This window comes from Drosophila hydei, unplaced genomic scaffold (assembly GCF_003285905.1).
Source record: "Drosophila hydei strain 15085-1641.00,03,60 unplaced genomic scaffold, DhydRS2 tig00000444-arrow-arrow-pilon, whole genome shotgun sequence".
Lineage (NCBI taxonomy): Eukaryota > Metazoa > Arthropoda > Insecta > Diptera > Drosophilidae > Drosophila > Drosophila hydei.
Genome location: NW_022045733.1, coordinates 184,780 through 205,244, shown reverse-complemented (window position 1 = coordinate 205,244; position 20,465 = coordinate 184,780). Strand labels below are relative to the sequence as shown.

General features: G+C 42.9%; 6 protein-coding genes across 6 annotated transcripts; 2 read left to right on the top strand and 4 right to left on the bottom strand.

Moving 5' to 3' along the window:
* Positions 1-240: 240 nt before the first annotated feature.
* Positions 241-3,286, bottom strand: LOC111602812 (zinc finger protein 768). The gene is made up of 4 exons (XM_023320110.2): positions 2,123-3,286; positions 1,108-2,056; positions 438-1,036; positions 241-353 (listed from the first exon to the last, which is right to left on the bottom strand). The coding sequence occupies exons 1-4, from the start codon at positions 3,138-3,140 to the stop codon at positions 298-300; spliced, it is 2,622 nt and encodes an 873-aa protein (XP_023175878.2). The 5' UTR covers positions 3,141-3,286; the 3' UTR covers positions 241-297.
* A 125-nt stretch (positions 3,287-3,411) lies between these two features.
* LOC111602824 (probable 6-phosphogluconolactonase) lies at positions 3,412-4,472 on the bottom strand. Its single transcript, XM_023320135.2, has 3 exons — positions 4,261-4,472; positions 3,634-4,121; positions 3,412-3,576 (listed from the first exon to the last, which is right to left on the bottom strand). The coding sequence occupies exons 1-3, from the start codon at positions 4,397-4,399 to the stop codon at positions 3,436-3,438; spliced, it is 768 nt and encodes a 255-aa protein (XP_023175903.2). The 5' UTR covers positions 4,400-4,472; the 3' UTR covers positions 3,412-3,435.
* A 130-nt stretch (positions 4,473-4,602) lies between these two features.
* On the top strand, positions 4,603-19,021 carry LOC111602845 (nuclear RNA export factor 1). The gene is made up of 10 exons (XM_023320157.2): positions 4,603-5,055; positions 5,135-5,289; positions 5,350-5,442; positions 14,735-15,256; positions 15,324-15,433; positions 17,188-17,224; positions 17,302-17,531; positions 17,594-17,771; positions 17,849-18,351; positions 18,426-19,021. Exons 1-10 carry the CDS (start codon positions 4,938-4,940, stop codon positions 18,523-18,525), a joined length of 2,046 nt encoding a protein of 681 aa, XP_023175925.2. The 5' UTR covers positions 4,603-4,937; the 3' UTR covers positions 18,526-19,021.
* On the top strand, positions 6,839-8,810 carry LOC111602846 (putative sodium-dependent multivitamin transporter). The gene has a single exon (XM_023320158.2). The coding sequence runs from the start codon at positions 6,931-6,933 to the stop codon at positions 8,788-8,790; it is 1,860 nt and encodes a 619-aa protein (XP_023175926.2). The 5' UTR covers positions 6,839-6,930; the 3' UTR covers positions 8,791-8,810.
* On the bottom strand, positions 8,840-9,418 carry LOC111602847. The gene has a single exon (XM_023320159.2). It carries the CDS (start codon positions 9,354-9,356, stop codon positions 8,937-8,939), a length of 420 nt encoding a protein of 139 aa, XP_023175927.1. The 5' UTR covers positions 9,357-9,418; the 3' UTR covers positions 8,840-8,936.
* On the bottom strand, positions 11,662-12,172 carry LOC111602848. Its single transcript, XM_023320161.2, has 2 exons — positions 11,974-12,172; positions 11,662-11,871 (listed from the first exon to the last, which is right to left on the bottom strand). The coding sequence occupies exons 1-2, from the start codon at positions 12,040-12,042 to the stop codon at positions 11,695-11,697; spliced, it is 246 nt and encodes an 81-aa protein (XP_023175929.2). The 5' UTR covers positions 12,043-12,172; the 3' UTR covers positions 11,662-11,694.
* Positions 19,022-20,465: the final 1,444 nt, after the last annotated feature.

The window sequence follows — 20,465 nt, the reverse complement described above, 5'->3', positions numbered from 1 at the left end:
GTCGATTCTGAACACATACGTATCCGTATGTATGTATGCATCGATTTCATTATATTATCTATAACGATTTCACTGGCTTAGAAGAATTAGCACAATTATATATTTTATTCTATATATATATATATAGTAGAGATCGCTTAGCCGTATGTAATAAAAAATAATGAAAAAAAGATTAACTGAACTATAAGGCGTAATTTGTTAATATATTTTACATACATATATACAAGATCAACTTAATATTTTCTGATTGGAATTGCGATTGAATAAATCTCTTTTTAATTTATAGGGCAACGTCGGCTATTTACTGGCATTGCTCTGCTGACTGTTGCCGCCGTGATTGTACATCAGATGCGCTGAAACGGAGACAGCAAGAGAGAGAGAGAGAAGGAAAGCATTAGCTGACATATCTATGACCAAATTAAATAGGTTTTTATTACCCATTACTACTGGCGCTATACTGAAGGTGCCAAATGGTGCCGTCGCAGTTGTACTTGTTGCATTTGTCGTTGCACCCACGAATCCGCTAGCATCTGACAGTGGCACGGACACGGAGACGGGCACTGGTGACGTTGTACTATAGGTCACCGGTGAATGCAGAATGGGCGTGGCAATTGCCGCTGGCAGCTGCGTAGTAACAGTGGCCATAGGATGCGGATCGGGCGTTGATTGCTGATAACGTGCAGGTGGCATAACGACGGTGGTCAGATGCGAGTGGTTGGGCTCGTCCAGCAGCCCGGTGCGCTGCAACCGACCCGTCTTTGTCTCGATATGCTTATTGTGGGCACTCAGGCAATGGTTCCGCATGTGATAAAGCTGCAGAAAATAGGCATCGCAATGCGGGCACTTGTACCGCTCGCCAGTATGTCGTCGTATGTGGGCCTTCAAGTCGTTACTCTGGCTGAAGCTCTTGGGGCACTGATCACACTTGTACGGACGTTCGCCCGTATGGGTGCGCATGTGTATGGTCAGATTGTAGGCGCGATGGAAGCTCTTGCCGCAAGTATTGCACAGATTGGGCTTGGTACCGGTGTGGTACCTGTAAATCAAATTCCATTCGTTAGGGCAGACAGTCAAACAGTTGACATTAGGTCTTTAATTCCCACTTACCGCTCGTGTACCTTAAGATCTGTGGCACGTGGAAATGCTTTGATGCAGTAACGACACTTGTATGGCTTCTCGCCATTGTGCCGTCGCATATGGACGCGCAGATAGTCGTTGCGCGCGAAACTGTCTCCGCAAATGCAACAGAGGAAATTACGCTGACCGGTGTGGGTCTTTTCGTGGCTGCGCAGCTGTTGGCGCTCCTTGAACGTCTCGTCGCAGCTCTTGCATGCGTATAGGAACTCCGTGTGGAGTAGAGTATGCTTTCGCAGGTATGTCTTGCTGGAGAAGCGCTTTGCACAGTACTCGCACGTATGCTCGCTCATTTGGAGCTTCAGCTCGTTGCTGGCGTCGAGACCCTCGCCATTGTGTTTGCTCATCTTGTGTCGATCGAGTGCATCGAGACGGGCGAACGCCGCATCGCAGAGAACGCACTTGTGCTCCTTACTGCCGTGAAGGCTTTGCACATGCGCCTTTAAATGATCGCTACGCGCAAATGCCTTGGGGCAATGCGGGCAGCTGTGCGGCTTCTTTTCCAGATGGGACAATTTATGCCGCAACAAATGACAATGGCGGGAGAAGGTGCGCATGCAGACATCACAACGATTCTCCGGATTTGCTTCCGTTTCACTTTGTGTCTTTTTGCGGCGCCGACGTCGCTGCTTGCCGGTTGTCGGCTTTTGCAAATACTCCCGCACGATTTCCACTTCAGCCAGCTTCGATTTGTGCCCATCGAGCTCTGCATTAGCTTCATCCTCATCATCATCTTCATCTTCATCGTACTCTTCATCAATGTCACTCTCCTCATCACCATCTTCATCCTCGTCAGCACTGTGAAAAAGATCGGCTGTTGCGGCCTCCATCTCATACTCCTCATCTACTTTGATGCTGTCAACGCGCTGTCGCTCCTGCTTAATGGGCAATTGCTGTTCATTGCCGGTGGCAAGTGGTTCCTCTGTACGCACAAAGTAAGAAAATCGATGTGTTACAAGATTTATGTTAAAGTTCGAGTATGACTTACCTTTTACCTCTGTAGAAAATGAACTCGAGGCTGGCTTCTGCCTGCTAGCGCTTTCATGCTCGTTCTCTGTATCTGTGTGAGCTGAAACTTTTAAATTTGGTTTCTTTTTGCGCCTGTCGCGATTCACTTGCTCAAGCTCCGCCTCCAGTTCTGGTTCTGGCTCTGGCTTAATATGCAGCCAGAGCGATTGTTTCGCCTCGGCATGTACGTCATCATCGGCAGAATCCTCATTGCTAGATATGGGATTAGTAGTATGGCATTGATAGCCGCTCTCGGTATTTTCGTTATCAGAACAGACAGCCGGATCATTGAATAAGACAGCAGCCGATTCTAGTTCATCGCCACTTTGCATGGTCGCCTCGTCAATGGGCGGCCATGTCGCTTCAGAATCCTGCTCCTGCTGCCGAGCCACATCGTGGACACTTCGCATATGGCGTATAAGATGATCGCGTCGCGAGAACGCGCGCTGGCAAACTCGACATTCCAGACGTCGACGTAGCAACGGCGCCGCTGACTTTTGATCATGCTGCTCGGCGAGATGGTTGCGCAGCTGACGAAGCTTTTGAAACTGCTCATCGCAGAGCCTGCACTTTAGCTCCTCCGTATTCAAATGCTGGCGACTACGATGCAGACGCAGTTCGAGAATGTTAAGAAATTTTTCATTACAGATACCGCATGGCAGCATATGTAATTGATCAGTCTGGGTGCAGACATCGCTGCTGTTTGGCTTGGTTACAGGTGTGCGTCCCAGCATAGCCACCAGCGAACGATAGGCCTTCTCGGCGTCCTGCTTGAAGCGATACGCTTGGCAGGCGGCCTTGATGCAGGTGTCGCACATATGATGGGGCATCTTGTCATATCGCTCGCAGGTGTAGCGCGTGCACTCGTTAAGTATTTGGGCGATGTTCGCGCCCTGCTCCACGGGCGCCTCATCATAGATAAAGTAGAAATCGCCCACCTCGCGAAGGCAAACACGACAAACGCGCTCCGCATCGAATTGCCCGTAGGTGTCAGGCATTGGGATTAGAGAACAAATTTATGCTACAATCAAATACCTTCTTTTAGTGTTGTGGCATTGCGCTTAATGGATGTTTTGTATATCTTTTGAGTTCTTTATTTTACATTTTCTTTCACTTGAACGGAAATATGCGACGGTCTGGCACCATTTATCCATGCAAATAATTCAGTGGCAACGTCAAGCGAATCTTTAGTGTTGTGTAAGACCATCGTAGCGCGCGCATTCAAAAGCAAGTGTGGCAATTCGCAAACAAAACAAAAAGGAATCTTTATTTTCTTATATTCAACAAATATAATTAACATCTATTAAGGGAAGTGCTACAGTCAGAACTTAATAATTTTGCACCTGCGGCTTTATCGGTGATCAATGTTAGATTTCCATGTGTAGGCTCAACCCAAGCTGAGGGGAAACTTTTATCCCCGTCTATAAATACACGCTGTAAAGAAATAAACAAAATGTAAAAACTTCATAAATATTTCTCCGGTTTTCTTACCTTAACAACATCAGCTTTACTGGCACCAGTGACAACAAAGACCACATCGTTAGCATTGTTGATCAGTGGAAGTGTAAATGTTATTCGTTCTAGTGGAGGTTTCGGTGAATCACGTATCGGAATGACAAGTTGTTCGGTGTGCACCTGGAATTGTGGTCGATCCGGAAACAAGGAGCACGTGTGTCCGTCCGGTCCCATACCCAAAAGCAGCAAATCGAACACCACACAAGATGTGCCAAATTCGTCTATTATACGAGCAGCATAGTCACAGGCGCAGGCATCCAACGATATCGTCGTATTAGCTTTGATTAGCTGGCTCTCCAAAATAGTGGGTAGTTTGGCATGCATTTCAGTTCTGTACGCATTGAAGGTGGATTCATTATCATCGTCCGGGACATAACGTTCATCGCAGAAAAAGAATTTCCAGCAATCGGTCTTTAATTTACTGGCGACTAGAGCGCGGGTCAAGAGCTGTACAAGTGATCCACCTGTTGATCATATAAAATGTATGACATTATTATTCCATTGACTTTGAGAATCGAAGTGTGTGCCGCAAGGTCACCTTAAGTTAAGCTCGTCACACACACATATACAAATGCACAATGAAATCCGCATTATAATACGCACCTGAGATTCCAACTCGAAACGTTTGACGATTTTTCAGAGCTTTACTCGAGCAACGCTCTAATATTTCGCTTAAACTTTGCACTAGGATGTCCTCCGTTTCTGCTACATTTACGTGAAATGGGTACTTTCGACTTGGCATGTTTTCAGTTAATAAATCAGCCGAATGATGTTTTACAAATTAATTGGGAATAAATAAATTTGGGTTGTATTTTTGTGTGGCAGCGTTGCCACTTCAATAACGATTGGATGCAAATTACACAACACTGAATACATTTAGAGCACACGGTAGTGCTGTACAACGTTAGAACGCCATTGCCATGACATCTGTCATTTACACAAATACAAATACATATACTCCGAGAAATTCATAAAATTGCGTTGCAAATTCGCGCTCTTTAAATATTTTCGTCTTGCAATATTAATTGTTTGCAACGACTTGTGAACATATTGTGTCCACTCTCTTCTCTATTGCGTTTATCGTGCTGCGAGTTTTGCGCATTTCCATTTCGAGGGGCAATCGAATTAACCATTACAACAAGAACAACTACAACAGCAACGGGGACAAAAACAACAGCAATAGCGATTGCAACGTGTGCTCCCACATAGAATACCTTGTTTATTATTTTAGCGACTGGTGCTCTTCGCTTAACTCTTGATACCTAGTGTGTGTGTGCGAAATGCCTAAGCGCGGCGGTGGCGGTGGCGGTCAACGGTACAACAACAACAACGTTGGCAATGGCAGCGGTGGCGGCGGCAGTGGCGGATCACGTTTTTCTGCCTTAAAAGACTATGATGGTAGGCTATCCATCGAGTCGAGAATCTATGAGTCGTTCATCGATTATTATCAATAATGAATGTTTGTTTCTTTTTGAAGACGATGACCATCAGCGTCGCAAGGATCGCAATAAGCGACGCGTCAGCTTCAAGACATCACAGTTTCCACACAAAAGCGATGTCAAGCTACGCTTGCAGGATGTCCGTCGCTGGGACGAGGACGACGACATGAGCGAAATGACAACCACAGTAAAGGTATGTTTAATTATTATTTTATGCATATTAGATTCAAAATTCGAATTGATTTGCTTGCAGGATCGCCCCAGCTCGCGACGACGCGGCTCACCGATTCCACGTGGTAAATTTGGCAAACTAGTGCCCAATGGAGCTGGCTGGTATCAAGTGACCGTAAGTAATATATAATATAAATATAGTAATAGCTTTTGCCTTACCAATTCTGTTCCATTAGCCCCTACCTTCTCTCTCTATGTTAGTTCAATGATTTATAACACAGTTTGATGTTATTAATCAATAGGGCGATATGTTAAGAGTCAATATATCTTGCTGTTACAGCTATTCGCTTTCATCTAACTTTTACTAACGATAATGTTATACTGTTTGTTGAAAATGTTGAAATACTTATCGAAGGATGATTGTAAATCTGTTATGAAATGGGGTAAAGAAAATAGTGTCTGATCGTTGATTAGTTGCCAATTTAGCACAGGTTAGTTTTTCTTGCTTATCGCATAAATCGCAAGTTTATTGTCGCCATGTATATAGTCATCTGTTCTGTCGCCTATAAAGATATACATCAGCAGTCAGTGTGATAAACAGCGAGACTTTGGCATTAGTATTAATAAAACTTTAAATCACAAACACACAAATTGCTTATCATGCAGTTACATTTGTATGTAGTCATACGATCTTAATATCAATTAAGTACAAAACTTGTTTTTCAAGTACTATGAACGGCTCGTTTCTATTTCGATTATGTATTATCATTTTATTGACTACAATTAAAATGTTGACTCTAGCGTTCCAAATTACTACTACTAGACTTCTTGGTATTTCCTAGAATAATGCTTGTCACCTAAAATATTTTTAGTTTATTTCATGAACACATATTAATTGATGAAGCATAATTAAAGCAAATAGTAATAGAATATTCTCATATGAGCATAATTGCAAACTAACTATAGTGCAGCTCACATGATTAGAATAAGTTTTGATATAATTAGGATAGTTCATGTGAGTTTCTATCTCTATGTATGCGAGTGTGTGCGTGTGTGTCGATAAGTTTATTTATTTAACAACACAGTTATTGTCCTCATGCTGATCACAGTGCGCCTCGGTCACAGCGTGTACTCCCAAGTGCTGGTAATGAATATAGTCGCCAGCTAATCTACTATCTCTCAGCAGCGGCGGCCAATGAAGCCAATAAAACAGGCGTCAAAACAGGCGGCAGCGCTGTTTCCTTTTAGCCGCTAAACCGACAAGTTTGCGGCTGGCGTTTGTGTAGTGGTTGGGCCATTTCATTGACGGCCGGCAAACGTTAAAGTCGCGCGCAGCCAGCTAAAAAAAGCCGAATCTCAAGAGCAAATTGGACTCGCGCCTGTTACACATATGCATTTGATATTGTCGGGTATTATCGCTGGCGCTTATCTAAAAGCAAATATTGGTTGTCTTTCGATTAAAGGGCAAGGAAATTAACGATCTGTGCGTACGCACAACAACAAATTCCAGATCTGCACTGGGCAGCAACACACGGAATAGGCTCGCGCGTGCGCTCTCTCTCTCTCTCTCTCTCTCTCTCGCTCGCTCTCTTGCAAAGTCCGTGACAGTGTTGCCATCTCATAAAAGAAATTGAGAGAGAGTAGAGTTGAACAGCTCTGTGCAATGACCACCTTAGGAGCGTGGGACTATGCCATCCTGGCCGTGGTCCTGATCATATCGATAGCAATTGGTGTCTACTATCGATTCGTGGACAACAAACAGCACAATACTACGGCATATTTTCTGGCTGATCGTTCCATGGGCGTAACGCCAGTAGCGTTCAGCTTGATGGCCAGCTTCATGTCGGCGGTAACAATACTCGGCGTTTCCATGGAGATCTATCAGTATGGCACCATGTTCGTCATCATCAATATCTCTTATGTGCTCTCGACGCCCGTTGCCGCTTATCTGATACTTCCGGTATTTTATCAGCTGAAAACGGCCAGTGTCTATGAGTATCTGGAGCTGCGCTTTGGCTATGCCACGCGTTTGGTGGCCTCGATGGCCTTCTCGCTGCAGATGATACTCTACATGGGCATTGTGGTGTTTGCCCCGGCTCTGGCGCTGGAGGCAGTCACGGGTCTCAATCAGATCTTCTCGGTGCTGATTGTTGGCATCGTCTGCACCATTTATGCAACCATGGGTGGCATGAAGGCGGTACTCATGACCGATATATACCAGTCGATCCTGATGTTTGTTGCCGTCTTCAGCGTGATCATCTGTACGGGCATCAAGGCGGGTAGCTTCGACATCGTTTGGAATACAGCGCTAGAGAATGGCCGCATCGACTTTACCAACTTCAGCATTGATCCAACTGCTCGACACACCTGGTTCACACAGGTGCTAGGCGGCAGCGCCACCTATCTGACCCTGTACGGTGTGAATCAAGCGCAAGTACAACGTCTGCTGGCCGTTCGCAATCTGCGATCCGCGCGCGCCGCTCTCTGGTGGTGTTTGCCCATATTGTGCCTGCTAAGCATCAGCACCTGCTTCTCGGGCTTATGCATCTATTGGTATTATCGCAACTGTGATCCGCTGCTGGCTGGACGCGTCAGCTCTCGGGATCAGATTATGCCGCTCTTTGTGGTGGACACCATGGGTGAATATACAGGACTGGCGGGTCTCTTTGTGTCTGGCATATTTTGTGCCAGCTTGTCCACCATCAGCACGGCCATCAGTTCGCTGGCTGCTGTCACGCTGGAGGATTATCTAAAGCCGCTGGTGCATAGCTGTACGAAGCGCACGCTCACCGACCACCAGACCATGTGGTATTCCAAGCTGTTGTCTGTCTTCTTCGGTGCCCTCTGCATAGGCATGGCATTCTTGGCTGGCTCCATTGGTGGACTGCTGCAGGCGGCTCTCTCCATCTTTGGCATCATTGGCGGCCCCCTCTTGGGCCTCTTTACGCTGGGCATGTACGTGACGTCGGCCAATCAAAAAGGCGCCATTGGCGGCCTGCTACTGTCGCTCGCCGTTTCCTTTTGGATTGGCTTCGGCCAGCCAAAGCCACCGATACCCAGCCTGGACATGTCCATTGCCGGCTGCCCAGCCGATCGCAGCTACGCCAGCGACATACTGCTGCTGCAAGCGAACGCTGCCCACTTTAGAGAGAGCCCTGAGCCAGAATCCTCGTACTTTTATCTGTACCGCATTAGCTACATGTGGTATGCACCACTCGGCTTTCTCATTGCCTTCTTCGGTGGCTGGCTGCTCTCGTACTGCATGGCGGCGTTCAAGTGGGACAACAATCGACGCATCTACCATGACGCCGATTGCACGCTGATCAAGCACGATCTGTTTGTGCCGCCCATAGCCAAGCACTTGCAGCGCCGCCAAATGCCACGCCTAGTCGTGACCAGCACCACCAGCAGCGGCAGTGGCAGTGGCAGCGCTACCTGTAGCAACAGAAGCAGCTACAGCAGCAAGGAGCCCAAGTCCGACTGGCAGCACACGACAGCGGACAAGCAACATACGCAAATCTAATTTATTGAACTCTTTTCATTTCTTCTTCGTTTTCGTTTTTTTTTTTTATTAAGTGCAACGCGTTGTACATTTGATAATGAAGAAGCTGCTTAGAAATAATAAACAAAGATTTTTTAAAATATAACTGATCCAGGCGAAGGCGAAGCCTAGCTAGGAATTGGCTGTGCTGTGGTTGCGGCTGCTGCGGGCTGGACACGATTGTCGCTGGCCTCGTAGTAGTTGCGTCCTTGGGCCATGTGCCACAGCGCGAGTAGGCGTGTCAGCTCCTTATAGCTGAGCGTGTTCAACGCCTGCTGCTCGGATGTGTGGACGCCCGCTGCACGCAGCTGCTCCACTATGGTGTCGTATACGTTGCTATTGCTTAGCTCCAGTTCGGAGTTCGTTTGTTGTTTGGGCGCTATTTTCAAGATGTGCGGCAATTCCTGTGTTTGCGCTTGCCCTTGCCCTTGCGCCTGCTCCATGGAGTCCAGTGAGACGAGCTCCTCCTCGTTGGCCATAGGCAGAGCTGTGCAGTGGGCAGCAAGCATTGCCAGCAGGCCGATGGCCAGGCAAACGCTATACTTCATGTTCGCCTTTAGCTCTTTGGCTAATTAATTAATTAATTGAAATGTATTTTTGATTTGTTGTTGATCGTTGATCCGTCGTTGGGTTGCCTGCCTGCCTGCTTGTCGGAGGGTCGCGTTTGCACTGACAATACACACAGAACTTAACTTTGCTGCCGTCCGATCGTGGCATGAACGGGCACAGAACCTAACAGTCGGCGGGGGCGATGGTGCGCTCCAATTTCTGTTTTCTATCAGTGGCCCACTCTCTCTCTCGCTCGCTCTCTCTCTCACTCTTACTCTGTCTCTGTCTCTCTTCCCCTGCAACCCCAATCACAATCGACGATCCCCAGCGAGTAGTCATTGAGTTGGTTCCTCGTTTGACTTTAGGGTCGTTCTTGTTGATGTTCAAATTGTTTTTATCTATATATGAACATGTGTGCATACATAGACACACACACACACACACACATGCATACAAATATACATATGCATGTCGTTCCCTTGTTTTGCATTTTCTTCAATTCGTTTTTTGCGTCGTTTGGTTTGGTTTGGTTTGGTTTTATTGGATTGCCTGATTTACTAATACTTATTTCTCTTTCTATATATATATAGATATAATTTAACCACACAAAAAAATGTGCTGGCAAATTTTCTGCCATCATCGTGGCCTTCGTTCTCTCTCGCGCTCTCTATTTCTCTCTCTCGTTTATTCTCATACATTTATGTGAACATATGTAATAATTTTGTGTACAATCTTATCTTTAGTGGACTTCTTTTTTTTTTTTGTTAAGTTATCGCAGAACTTTTGTTAGACTCGAAAGCGGTTTTGTTGCATGCTTTTAGGCTGAGCCTTTTAATCACATCATACATACAAGGAAGGCATTTTTTCCTAGACTAAGTGGCAACGCTGCCAACGGTTTTGGGAATTTAAAATTAAATTCAATTAGCACATAATTGAAATGTAGTCAGAACAAAAATCAAATTACATTTTGCTTACTCTAAATGCAACTTGAATAATTTATTTGCATTAGTTATATATTATTGTATTATATTATAATTTTTTTTATTATATATTCTTGCCAATGGCTTTGCCAAGCATTTTTATTGATAATACTTATAGTATATCTGTAACTGAGTTTTCTTTTGATTGATTATTAAAGCAGGAAGCGCGCTCTCGATTCTATAATTATTTCTAAGCACATATAAGTCTATGAATTCATAAAAAAACAATTCCAATTACTGATTTACTATTTGCATACTAACCGACAGCACATGCTTTACATCTCCCTGTGGCTATTTAATAATCGAGTAAATACTATATATATGTACATATACTGTACAAATACAATTACATATGTATGTATGGAGATATATGTAAACTGTAAAGATAGCATTGGAATATTTTGTTATTGTTTTATTAAATTTGTTGGCTATGGAGTGCGAAGGCAAGTGCACGTGTCCCCCGACAGGTAGCGTCTTAGTCATCATATATGTATATGTATGTATTATATTTTACTTTGCTGTTTTTAAATTTCTTTATATTTTTGCTCTAGGCCAAACCAATTGCGCGAAAATTCCCATTGCAAGAAACTGAGTCATGGGAAGTCGAAACTTTCGGCACGTCTGTGTGTGTGTCTGTGCGAGTTTGAGTCTATGGACATTTCCTGCCTTCACTCTCACTCTCACTCTCTCTATCATCTATCCCGCTCTCGCTCTCCTTCTCATTTGGCCTCTTTGCGTGCGCTCTTTAAGTTTTATTCTCTGTGCATCAAACAAACGGCATCAGCAGCCATCTCTGATGTCATCGCCTAGCAATGCGCGAATGCGTGTGCAGCTCAGCTGCGATGGGCGGGGCGTGGTGTGGCGTGGCGTGGCGTGGCAAATGGTTAACGGTTCTTATCGCGCCGGCAACATTTACGTCTCTTCCATTCCTGGCCATTATTTATGGATTTTGTTTTCATTGCATTGATATGTGTAGACGGACGAAACGAAAGATGCCGCGCGTACAAATTAACGGTTTATTAAAGTGCCTTGAGCAAAATAGTAACAGTACTCGTAGTCTCCTTTTGCTTTGCTTTCCGTAGCTGGCAACCATAATACGAACTGTTAATTATCAGATATATTCACACGCGCACGCATTGGCTCTCTTCCTCTTGCCAAAGCAAACACACATGTCACAAATGTTTCTTGGAGAACAACAAAAAAAAATGTATATATAGTAAATATATATATATATATATATATATATATATTTATCTGTTATTATTATATATGCTTATTTAACAATATTATGGAATTAAGTAAAAAAAAAAGGCTAAGCAAATTGAATTTTGCTGAAGTTTTTGGAATGTTGCTGCAGCTATTGCTTTACATCAGGATCAACAGCATTAGCTGTTGTTGTGGTTGTCGTTGTTCCTGTAGTCGTGTGTTGTTGTTTCCCTGTTGTTGTTGTTGTTGCCGTAGAACGCGTTAGCGTAAATACACCTGTGCTGCCCACATCATCCATGGGCTGTGCTATGATAGTCGATGTGGTGCTCTACATATGTATGCATAAATACAGATGTTGAAAATTTCGTTGAAGTTGAAATTGTTTTTTTTTTTTTTTATTTTTTTTTTCTTATTTTGGTAAATAACTTACGCCATTTTTGGTCTCTTCGGGGCTCCATGAGCGCTTATCATCCAAATCCTTTGAGCAACAGCTGCCCATTTTGCTGTTCTGTTTGAGTGGGTGGGTAGCTGGGTGGGTGGTGTTGGACTGGTTGGCTGAGTTTTGGTTCGTTTGCTGCTGTTGTTGCTTTAACCTCGCACGGCGTTTAGCGAATGGCGCTGCGTTTGCCGGTGCGCGCTTGTTAGCCAGCCCAATCGGCTTGTCGAAGCAGCGTTTCACTCGCAGTCGCAGTCGCAGTCGCAGTCGCATTGCCAGTAGCAGTTGATGTCGCTGTCGCAGTTGGCGTCGCCGTCGACGTCGCCGCCATCATTCATATCAATTCTGGAAATTCATGTGTGTCTCAGCGCACTCGTATTCCTCATTGTTTGTGTGCACAAAAAGAGGAATTTATATACTAGACCAACCCATAGACACACTCATCATCATTCCACATGTATATGACAGAGCAGTCAAGCACCCAACCAGTCGATCATCCTCTCTCAATGTCAGTCGCAATCTCAGTCAGTCTCTGTCGCAGTCGCAGTCGCAGTCGCAGCTGCAACGCATTCATTTCCCTTTGGCGTCATAATGTTTTATTTAGCAAAGACGACGACCACGACGACTCACGGTCTCTGGTACTCAAATATCAAAACTGATCTGATCTTTAAGTGTTATCAGGTGGCATTTGTAAAATGTTAACAAATATTTAACCATAAAACGATTGCATTGCCTAATTAAATTCCAGCCAACAACAACAGCAGGCAACTGACTAATGCCGTCACTCGGCTCTTTAGCATTTGAGTCTTTGTCTAATAGAGCTGTATGGCAATACCTTCTAGACCTCTCTAAGCTCGTTGATTGGAAAAGCGTAAGGACTTTAAGTCAGCCCGCCCAAATTAGGGCCAGGCCAAAGCACGCCTGCCCAATGTTGGCCTAATGAGTGGTAAACATAATAAGCGAACACTAATGCTACATAATAAATATATTTATCGCATTAATGCGCAGTAAAAACAAAATCAAAATGAAATTGAGTGCGTAATGGGTAAATGGGCATAAAGGGCTCACAGAGACTTATTTGATTACTGTATACCCTGTAAGTTAGCCAATGAAATGTAGCGATAAGCAAGAATAGTCGAGAATATATATGAAAGGTGGAGATAAAAATATATTTGCAAGAGTTCAGAATGTATACTATATGCCATATATATATTAAAATATATATAGTATTTGTTCAATTAACTTTGTTATATATCTAAGTTATATATATGATGTCTTAGTGCAGGGTATTACACAGCTGGTCACTTCTTACTTTCTTCTTTCTCTTGGTCATAGATAAAGACCACAACGAGTTCACAGTCAGATACAATTGCGTGCATATGTGCATAGAGTATATGATATTTAGGATATATCAAAGTGACTTCCAAGTTGAATGGGAATTATCTAAGAGATCTGAGCTAAAAAAAAAAATCACCTGCCCCAAATATCAAGCATAAATATATGAAAGTATATGAGTAGCAGTGGATAGATGTCTATACATATATATATATATATATATATATATATATATATGAATATATATTATATATCTGTGTGTGCGTCATAATCATAATCAAAATGCTCATAATTAAATCATAGACACTTGAAGATAAGCGCACCCAAAAGTAATTAAAACACAAAGAGGCCCCAGGTCCCCAGGTCCCCATGTCCCAGGCCAGTCACCGTAGTCTAAATCGGAATTGGAATTTGCATGCAAATATTGAGTAATTGGGAGTGTAGCACGTAATGAGCAACGTTACACCCACACACACACACACACAACAGTAACAATAACAATAACAATAACAGTAAAAGTGAAATAACAACGGAAAACCATGAAGATACGATAAACTAGGCAAGTGAAGTAGTTCCCATTGGCTCGTTCCAGTTTTTCTGTTATCGATAATTGAAAGTATATACCCATCCCAAGTTGTCTTGCTGTTTGTTTGCTTTTTTCATGTTCTATTTAGAATTAGATCACTTATATAGCTTTCTTAATATAGACACATATCGTACATCTGCAATTTAGATTGTGCTTGACTGGTGCTTGAGAATGACTCAACACAACTAACTGACTGATTACCTCAATTACTGACTGAACTGACTAAATGAAGGATTGAGCGAGTGAGTGAGTTAAATATAGACTAATGCATTGGCTGACCAAATGATTGACTGACTGACTTAGTAGCTGCCTCACGAATTGACTGAGTGATTGATAGACTGACTTAGAGACTGACTGACTGATTGATTCATTGACTGAAACTGACCAATTGAATGATATTGACTGACTTATTAATTGATAGATTGATTGATTGGCTCAGTGATTGATTGACTGATTTAATTGACTGACTGCGAGAAAAGCTGACTACATTAACTGTCAGACTAATTAATTGATTGTCTGAATGACTGATTGACTAGCTGTCATATTAAATAATTAACCAATTGACATAATATTGGAGTGATTTATTGACAGATAAGATAGACCTATTAAGTGTCTTTCAGTTCGATTGACTGACAGAATAGCTTAGTAAATTCCTTCTCCTGACTTAGTCAGCTCCAAGCGGACTATTGACTGTGACTGAAGGCCAATTGAAGGCAAGCGAGAGTCAGTTGATTTAAAGCTCGCTCGCTTGCAATCTTATCATATAATTAATTAACTAATTATTAGTAAGCAGCGATAAAGAATAATCAATTTGCTTTATTATCACGTTTGCAGATACAAAATGGCCAGATCTATGAGAAGGAGACGCTGCTGCGTGCTCTGCTGGCTGCAATGTCGCCGCATGTTTTCATACCGCAATATTGGCGCTCGGAGCGTCATTGTGCTATCTTCTTCACGGATGACTTTGAGGTGGCAGAGCGCATACAGCAGCTGGGACGGCATGCACAGCTGCCGGATGGCTTTCGGCTGATGCCGCGTGTACGCAGCGGCGTGCCATTGGTTACGATCGACGAAGAATTCAAGGCCAAGATGAAGGTGGTGATGGCCAAGCGTTATAACGTGCAGACCAAGGCGCTCGATCTGTCTCGTTTCCACGCCGATCAGGATCTGAAGCCCATCTTTTGTCCACTCTTCCGAGTGAATGTCATGAGCACTGCGCTGGACATCATATGCGACAATATACCCGATCTGGAGGCAATCAATCTCAATGACAACAATATGTCCACCATGGAATCGTTCAAGGGCGCCGACAAGCGGCTGCCTAATCTTAAGATCCTCTATCTGGGCGATAACAAGGTGCATTTCATAATATTTCCAAAATTGTTAGTTTCGGTTTTTCAAATTCGATCTCTTCTGGTTGCAGCTGCCATCGTTGGCTCATCTGTTGGTCTTTCGCAATTTGCCGATTGTGGAGCTGGTCTTGCGCAATAATCCATGCCGTTTGCGCTATAAGGATCCACAGCACTTTGTCAGGTATATCATGGTGTGATTTGGTTTGAGTGATTCGGCTTTCAAAGCGGGATGCAGCCAGCGAATCATCAACGTCGAACCAGGCGAAAGGTCTTGTCTGTCTACAAAGCCTCGCCTGCCGTGTTCTTAATTATCCTTGTTTCTCTTCCCTCTCTATCTCTTACTTTACTGATCTACTGTGTTCGCACTGTCGCAAAGTCATTTGGAAATTCTCGCACGGCACTCGCGACTTTAATTTCCAGGCATTTTTCTGTAAGCAAATGCATTTGAAGGCATTAGAGAATTCATTTTGGTTGCCAATCTATTGAAAAGGGCGACGACAGTAGAGCCGAGCTTTTGGCAGTTTACAGCGAAAAAAAAATTAAAGGAAAACGCATAAAAAACCTAAAATCAATAATAAAAAATAACAAAAAAAAGAAAAATAAAAAAAGAGGAAAGCCCAGTGAAAAAAAAAAACAAAACATTGAGAGAAAAAAGTTGAACAAGGAAGAACGAAACTACACAACACTGACTGATGTACTGACGATACGGCAACTCTGTACAGAAGACTTAGCCATACACAGACAGACTGACTTTGAACAGTGATTTTGCAATTCCACTATGCAGGCAAGCATGCTGCTGAGTCGCGGGCTGTCTTGCGCTGTCGTCGCATATAACGGACAAGAGCAACAGATTAAAAAACCCCAAACAAGGCAACCCACATAAACGTATACACGCACGCACGCACGCTTTGCACACACTCGGACACGCGCTCGCTCTCGGCCGGCTCCATTGTGGGCTGTTTTGGTCGCCATTTGAAATTTATAAATTGAGCTGCGCTGTTGTGTTGCTGTTGTTGTTGTTGCACTTGCGTAGCGTCGGCGTCAATGTCGTTGGCTTCATTGTCAGGCACGGTGCGCACGCCCAGCAGACAGCAAACTAAACTGACGATCCCAGCAGAACATTTATATACATGCATACATACATACGCTCACGACAGAATTACAGCGATCAACGAAGAAGAAAACATGACCTACCACAAAAGCTGGCGAAGGCGACCGTGCATAAGGCCAATCGACTGCGTTTCAATACAAGCCTTTCGACTGTATAGTGATTGGTGGTGGGCGTGTGCTTTGCCTGCGGATGCAATAAGTAGATGACAGAAAGAAACATACAAACACACACATACACACAGCCAAAGACAGAGGTACGCACACACACACACACACACACACACAAAGTGAACAGTGGGCTGCGTACAGATCTTTGTGCACAGCTTTTGGGTATTTGAAAAAAAATTAAAGAAGAAAAAATTGATAAAAGAAAATGAAACTTAAAAAATATTGAAAAAGTACAAAAACTGCCTAAAAGTTTGGCTCTGCTTGAATAATTAATTGCAGCTAAACTACCACGCCTTTGGCGCATAAGTTTTAGTTACCAGCGCCAATTCAAGCCATTTGCAGTTGCTTCAGAAATAACACGCAGTTTTTTAATGTATTTCGAAACGTATTATTATGCAAGCGAATCAGGTGCCAAATTGCATTTCGAAATGGCAAGGCGTCAGTGGGACGATAAATATGCATACACATGTATGTGAATTGCCATTGAATTAATTGATGTATGTATATTTAACTAATTGATTCATTCGACATCATGTATACATATATGTGTGTATGTTCGTACGTATGCATGTATGTGTGTACATATGCATGCGTAACGCACAAATACTAATGCCACGCCGAAAACGGACGCATTTCCAACTGCCAAACTATTTACAGCGAAGTACGACGAAAGTTTCCCAAAATCTTAAAACTGGTAAGTGAAAACATAGACTCATCATTACATTCACGATTGATGATGATGACGATGGTGATAATAATGATTCAATTTAGGATGGGGAAGCATTGCCGCCACAGGTTCACTTCGATTTAAACGAATCGTCGGTGCTGCCAACGGCCAAAGCCTCTTTTCTGTGCGACAGAGCTGGAGCCGATGTGGTTCGCCAATTCTTGGATCAATACTTTAGCATCTTCGATTCGGATAATCGACAGCCATTGCTGGATGCATACCATGAGCATGCGCTGCTCTCCATGTCCATGCCCTCGGTCAGTCAGGTGGGCAGGTAAGTTCAGCATCGATCCATGACAGTCTTAAACTCTACTTATCTCGCCTTCGTATGGACAGACTTAACAGCTTCTGGAAATTTAATCGCAATCTGCGACGCATTGTGAGCACTGAACGGGAGGACTTGCGCATACGCCTCTTGAAGAGCGGACGACTGGCCTGCGTGTCCACATTGGACGAATGGCCACGGACACTGCACGAACGTCGCACTTTCACAGTTGATCTAACCATATACAATGTAAGCAGCAGCAACAGCAGCACAGCATCCACAACACTGAATCGAAAACTATTCTAACTAATCTCAATTGCCTGCAGCCCCAAATGATGGTGTTCACAGTGACGGGATTGTTCAAGGAGCTGACTGGCGATTCGGGCTCTTCGACGCCCAGCTCTATGCAGGCCTACGAGCTGCGCCACTTTTTGCGCACATTTGTGGTGGTGCCGCAGAATACGGGCTTTTGCATTCGAAACGAGACAATTTTCATAAGCAGTGCCACGCCCGAACAGACGCGTGAATTCAAGCGCACACAGCATCAGCCAGCACCGGGCGCTGCTATTGGCGTCGGTGTCGGTGTCGTCGGCGGCAGCTTAACGCCAATTGGCTCAACACCCATTGCTGACGGCTCAGTACAGAATCGATTGCAACAGGGTCAGCCGGCGGCGGGCGTCCCTGTTGCCCTGCTTACAACACCTACGCCATCAAATCCAACTGGCACACCCACTGGAAGCAGCACTGCTGCCGTCAATGATGCCACCAAAATGCAAATGGTGCAGGCAATGAGTGCCCAAAGCCAGATGAATCTGGACTGGAGTCGCAAGTGCGTAACCTAGCAACCATAATATATCTATATTGCATTTTTATTCTATATTTATTTATTGATTTGTCTTGCAGATGTTTGGAGGAGACGAATTGGGACTTCAATCATGCCGCCTTTGTGTTCGAGAAACTTTTCAAGGAAAACAAGATTCCACCCGAGGCTTTTGTCAAGTAATTGGCCCAAAACAATACCAACACCCATCAATGCACCAACCCACACACAAATACACACATACACACACACACATACACACATACACGCACACATACAACACACACAGTTTCAATGGCAATATTAACCATCAAATTATAAAGTAATGCCTTTCGTCTAAATACAATTGGCAACAGGTGTCACATTCGCACACCAGCTTTAGGCGTTCACACATTGTTTTTGTTTTGTTTTGATCTGATTTAAATAATTTATCTGTAGATCTTAAGCTAATATTTATAGACACTCTGGCAATGTTGGCTACGCTTCCAAACTAATCATCATATCATATAAAATCGATTGTGTCTAATCTGTTTACTTTGCCTCAAAATACACAAACTTAAAAAGTGTATTTAATAAATTCTTTGGAATTTGTCTAAGCAATTGCCAGCGTCTCTCAACACACATACACACCCGTACCCATAAACTTACACTTTTAAATAAATAAAAACAATAAAAAAACATAAACTTAGCTGCATATTAAAACAAAAATAAAAATAAAATAAATTTCTTGAATAGGCACTTGTAAAAATTATGGAAAATGTTTCTTTTATGAACTTTGAAAGAGCAAAAAAATCTAACAAATTGTACATTTCGAGAGCAAACTTCAGTTTTTAGTTCTTGGTTTTTTTTTTGCTAAAATACTTTTTAAATTAGAAATTGTAAGTTCATAAACACGATATCTATAAGTTGGTAGCATTAATATAATAAATAAATATATAAATATATATATATATATATATATATATATATATATATATATATATATATATATATATATATATATATATATATATATATATATACATATACCTGTCTTAAATCGGGCAGCAAACAAGAAAACGTATTAGTTTGTAAGCACATCAATTTAGCTTAAAACTTTCATAATTATAAATTGTCTAAGAAATAAAAATACATGTTTATGTAAACAACAAATGGGATTTATTTACTTAATCTAAAATGTTAATTCAGAAATTTTATATTCCAAATATATTAGTCAAATTCTAGATAAATGCGGAAGTAAATTGTAAATGTTGCTAGATTTCATTATATTTTTGAACTTATCTACTAAGGCATCGGGTCCACTCTAATTTTACCCCTTCACGTGCAGATTTTACTGAGCTTTTTGCAAGCAATCGTAAAATGTACTAAAACATCAGGTCCACTCTAAGTTTCCCCTGCAAGTGCAGCTTTTACTGAGCTTTTTTAATAAATTGTAACATTCATTTAATATCAGGTCCACTCTAATTTCCCCTTTAAATTACAACTTTTATACTTGCCCAATCAAAACTTTCGTTAAATAATAACAGAAAGCTTAGCCATGACAAGCACCAATTGAACGTACCATTTGTCATGCAAATAAGCTAATAATAGCTGCTAGATGGCGACACGCTTATAACGTTAAAGAAATAAAAAGTTTCTAAGATATTTGAGTACCGTAAGCCGTACGTGATCAAAATTGTATATAAGCGCCCTTTTGCACACACACACATACACACACACACACGCATAAGTACTCATGCATACTATGAATGGACATAACCGATTTGTCCAGACTGAACAAAAGGACAAAAGGAACAAAAAGCTTTTCTAGTTCTTAACTGCGGCACAGCTGCCAAATAGGACTGGCCGGCCGCATAGCAAGCTGGTCAACTGGTCGGCTGGTCAACTGGTCAGCCGATCAGCCAGTCGTCACATTGTCCTTGCAGCATCCCAAGCGCAGGCGTCCTGGTTCCCACTGCCAGCAGCCCAGCAGCCCAGCTGCCGCTGCTTGAAGATCTTTAACAATGGGCATCGAAAGGGGTTTTTGGGCCGGTTGGCGCTTTTGTTATTCATAAGTAGCCTACGAATGGGTCTCTCTTTGTTGGTGCAAATTTATAATCAGTTTTTGGGTACAAGTTCGTCCG

What these genes read in the sequence shown, in the direction of transcription:
- LOC111602824 (XM_023320135.2), bottom strand. Translation starts at nt 4,399, where the DNA reads ATGCCAAGTCGAAAGTACCCATTTCACGTAAATGTAGCAGAAACGGAG. An exon ending in GTTTCGAGTTGGAATCTCAG is followed by an intron (nt 4,122 to 4,260) that starts GTGCGTATTATA and finishes TATGATCAACAG; the next exon opens with GTGGATCACTTGTACAGCTC. An exon ending in GTAAAGCTGATGTTGTTAAG is followed by an intron (nt 3,577 to 3,633) that starts GTAAGAAAACCG and finishes ATTTCTTTACAG; the next exon opens with CGTGTATTTATAGACGGGGA.
- LOC111602848 (XM_023320161.2), bottom strand. Translation starts at nt 12,042, where the DNA reads ATGGGCAGCTGTTGCTCAAAGGATTTGGATGATAAGCGCTCATGGAGC. An exon ending in CCGAAGAGACCAAAAATGGC is followed by an intron (nt 11,872 to 11,973) that starts GTAAGTTATTTA and finishes ATACATATGTAG; the next exon opens with AGCACCACATCGACTATCAT.
- LOC111602846 (XM_023320158.2), top strand. Translation starts at nt 6,931, where the DNA reads ATGACCACCTTAGGAGCGTGGGACTATGCCATCCTGGCCGTGGTCCTG.
- LOC111602812 (XM_023320110.2), bottom strand. Translation starts at nt 3,140, where the DNA reads ATGCCTGACACCTACGGGCAATTCGATGCGGAGCGCGTTTGTCGTGTT. An exon ending in ATTTTCTACAGAGGTAAAAG is followed by an intron (nt 2,057 to 2,122) that starts GTAAGTCATACT and finishes TTGTGCGTACAG; the next exon opens with AGGAACCACTTGCCACCGGC. An exon ending in TATAGCGCCAGTAGTAATGG is followed by an intron (nt 354 to 437) that starts GTAATAAAAACC and finishes TCTCCGTTTCAG; the next exon opens with CGCATCTGATGTACAATCAC.
- LOC111602847 (XM_023320159.2), bottom strand. Translation starts at nt 9,356, where the DNA reads ATGAAGTATAGCGTTTGCCTGGCCATCGGCCTGCTGGCAATGCTTGCT.
- LOC111602845 (XM_023320157.2), top strand. Translation starts at nt 4,938, where the DNA reads ATGCCTAAGCGCGGCGGTGGCGGTGGCGGTCAACGGTACAACAACAAC. An exon ending in TGCCTTAAAAGACTATGATG is followed by an intron (nt 5,056 to 5,134) that starts GTAGGCTATCCA and finishes TTCTTTTTGAAG; the next exon opens with ACGATGACCATCAGCGTCGC. An exon ending in AATCTGGACTGGAGTCGCAA is followed by an intron (nt 18,352 to 18,425) that starts GTGCGTAACCTA and finishes TTTGTCTTGCAG; the next exon opens with ATGTTTGGAGGAGACGAATT.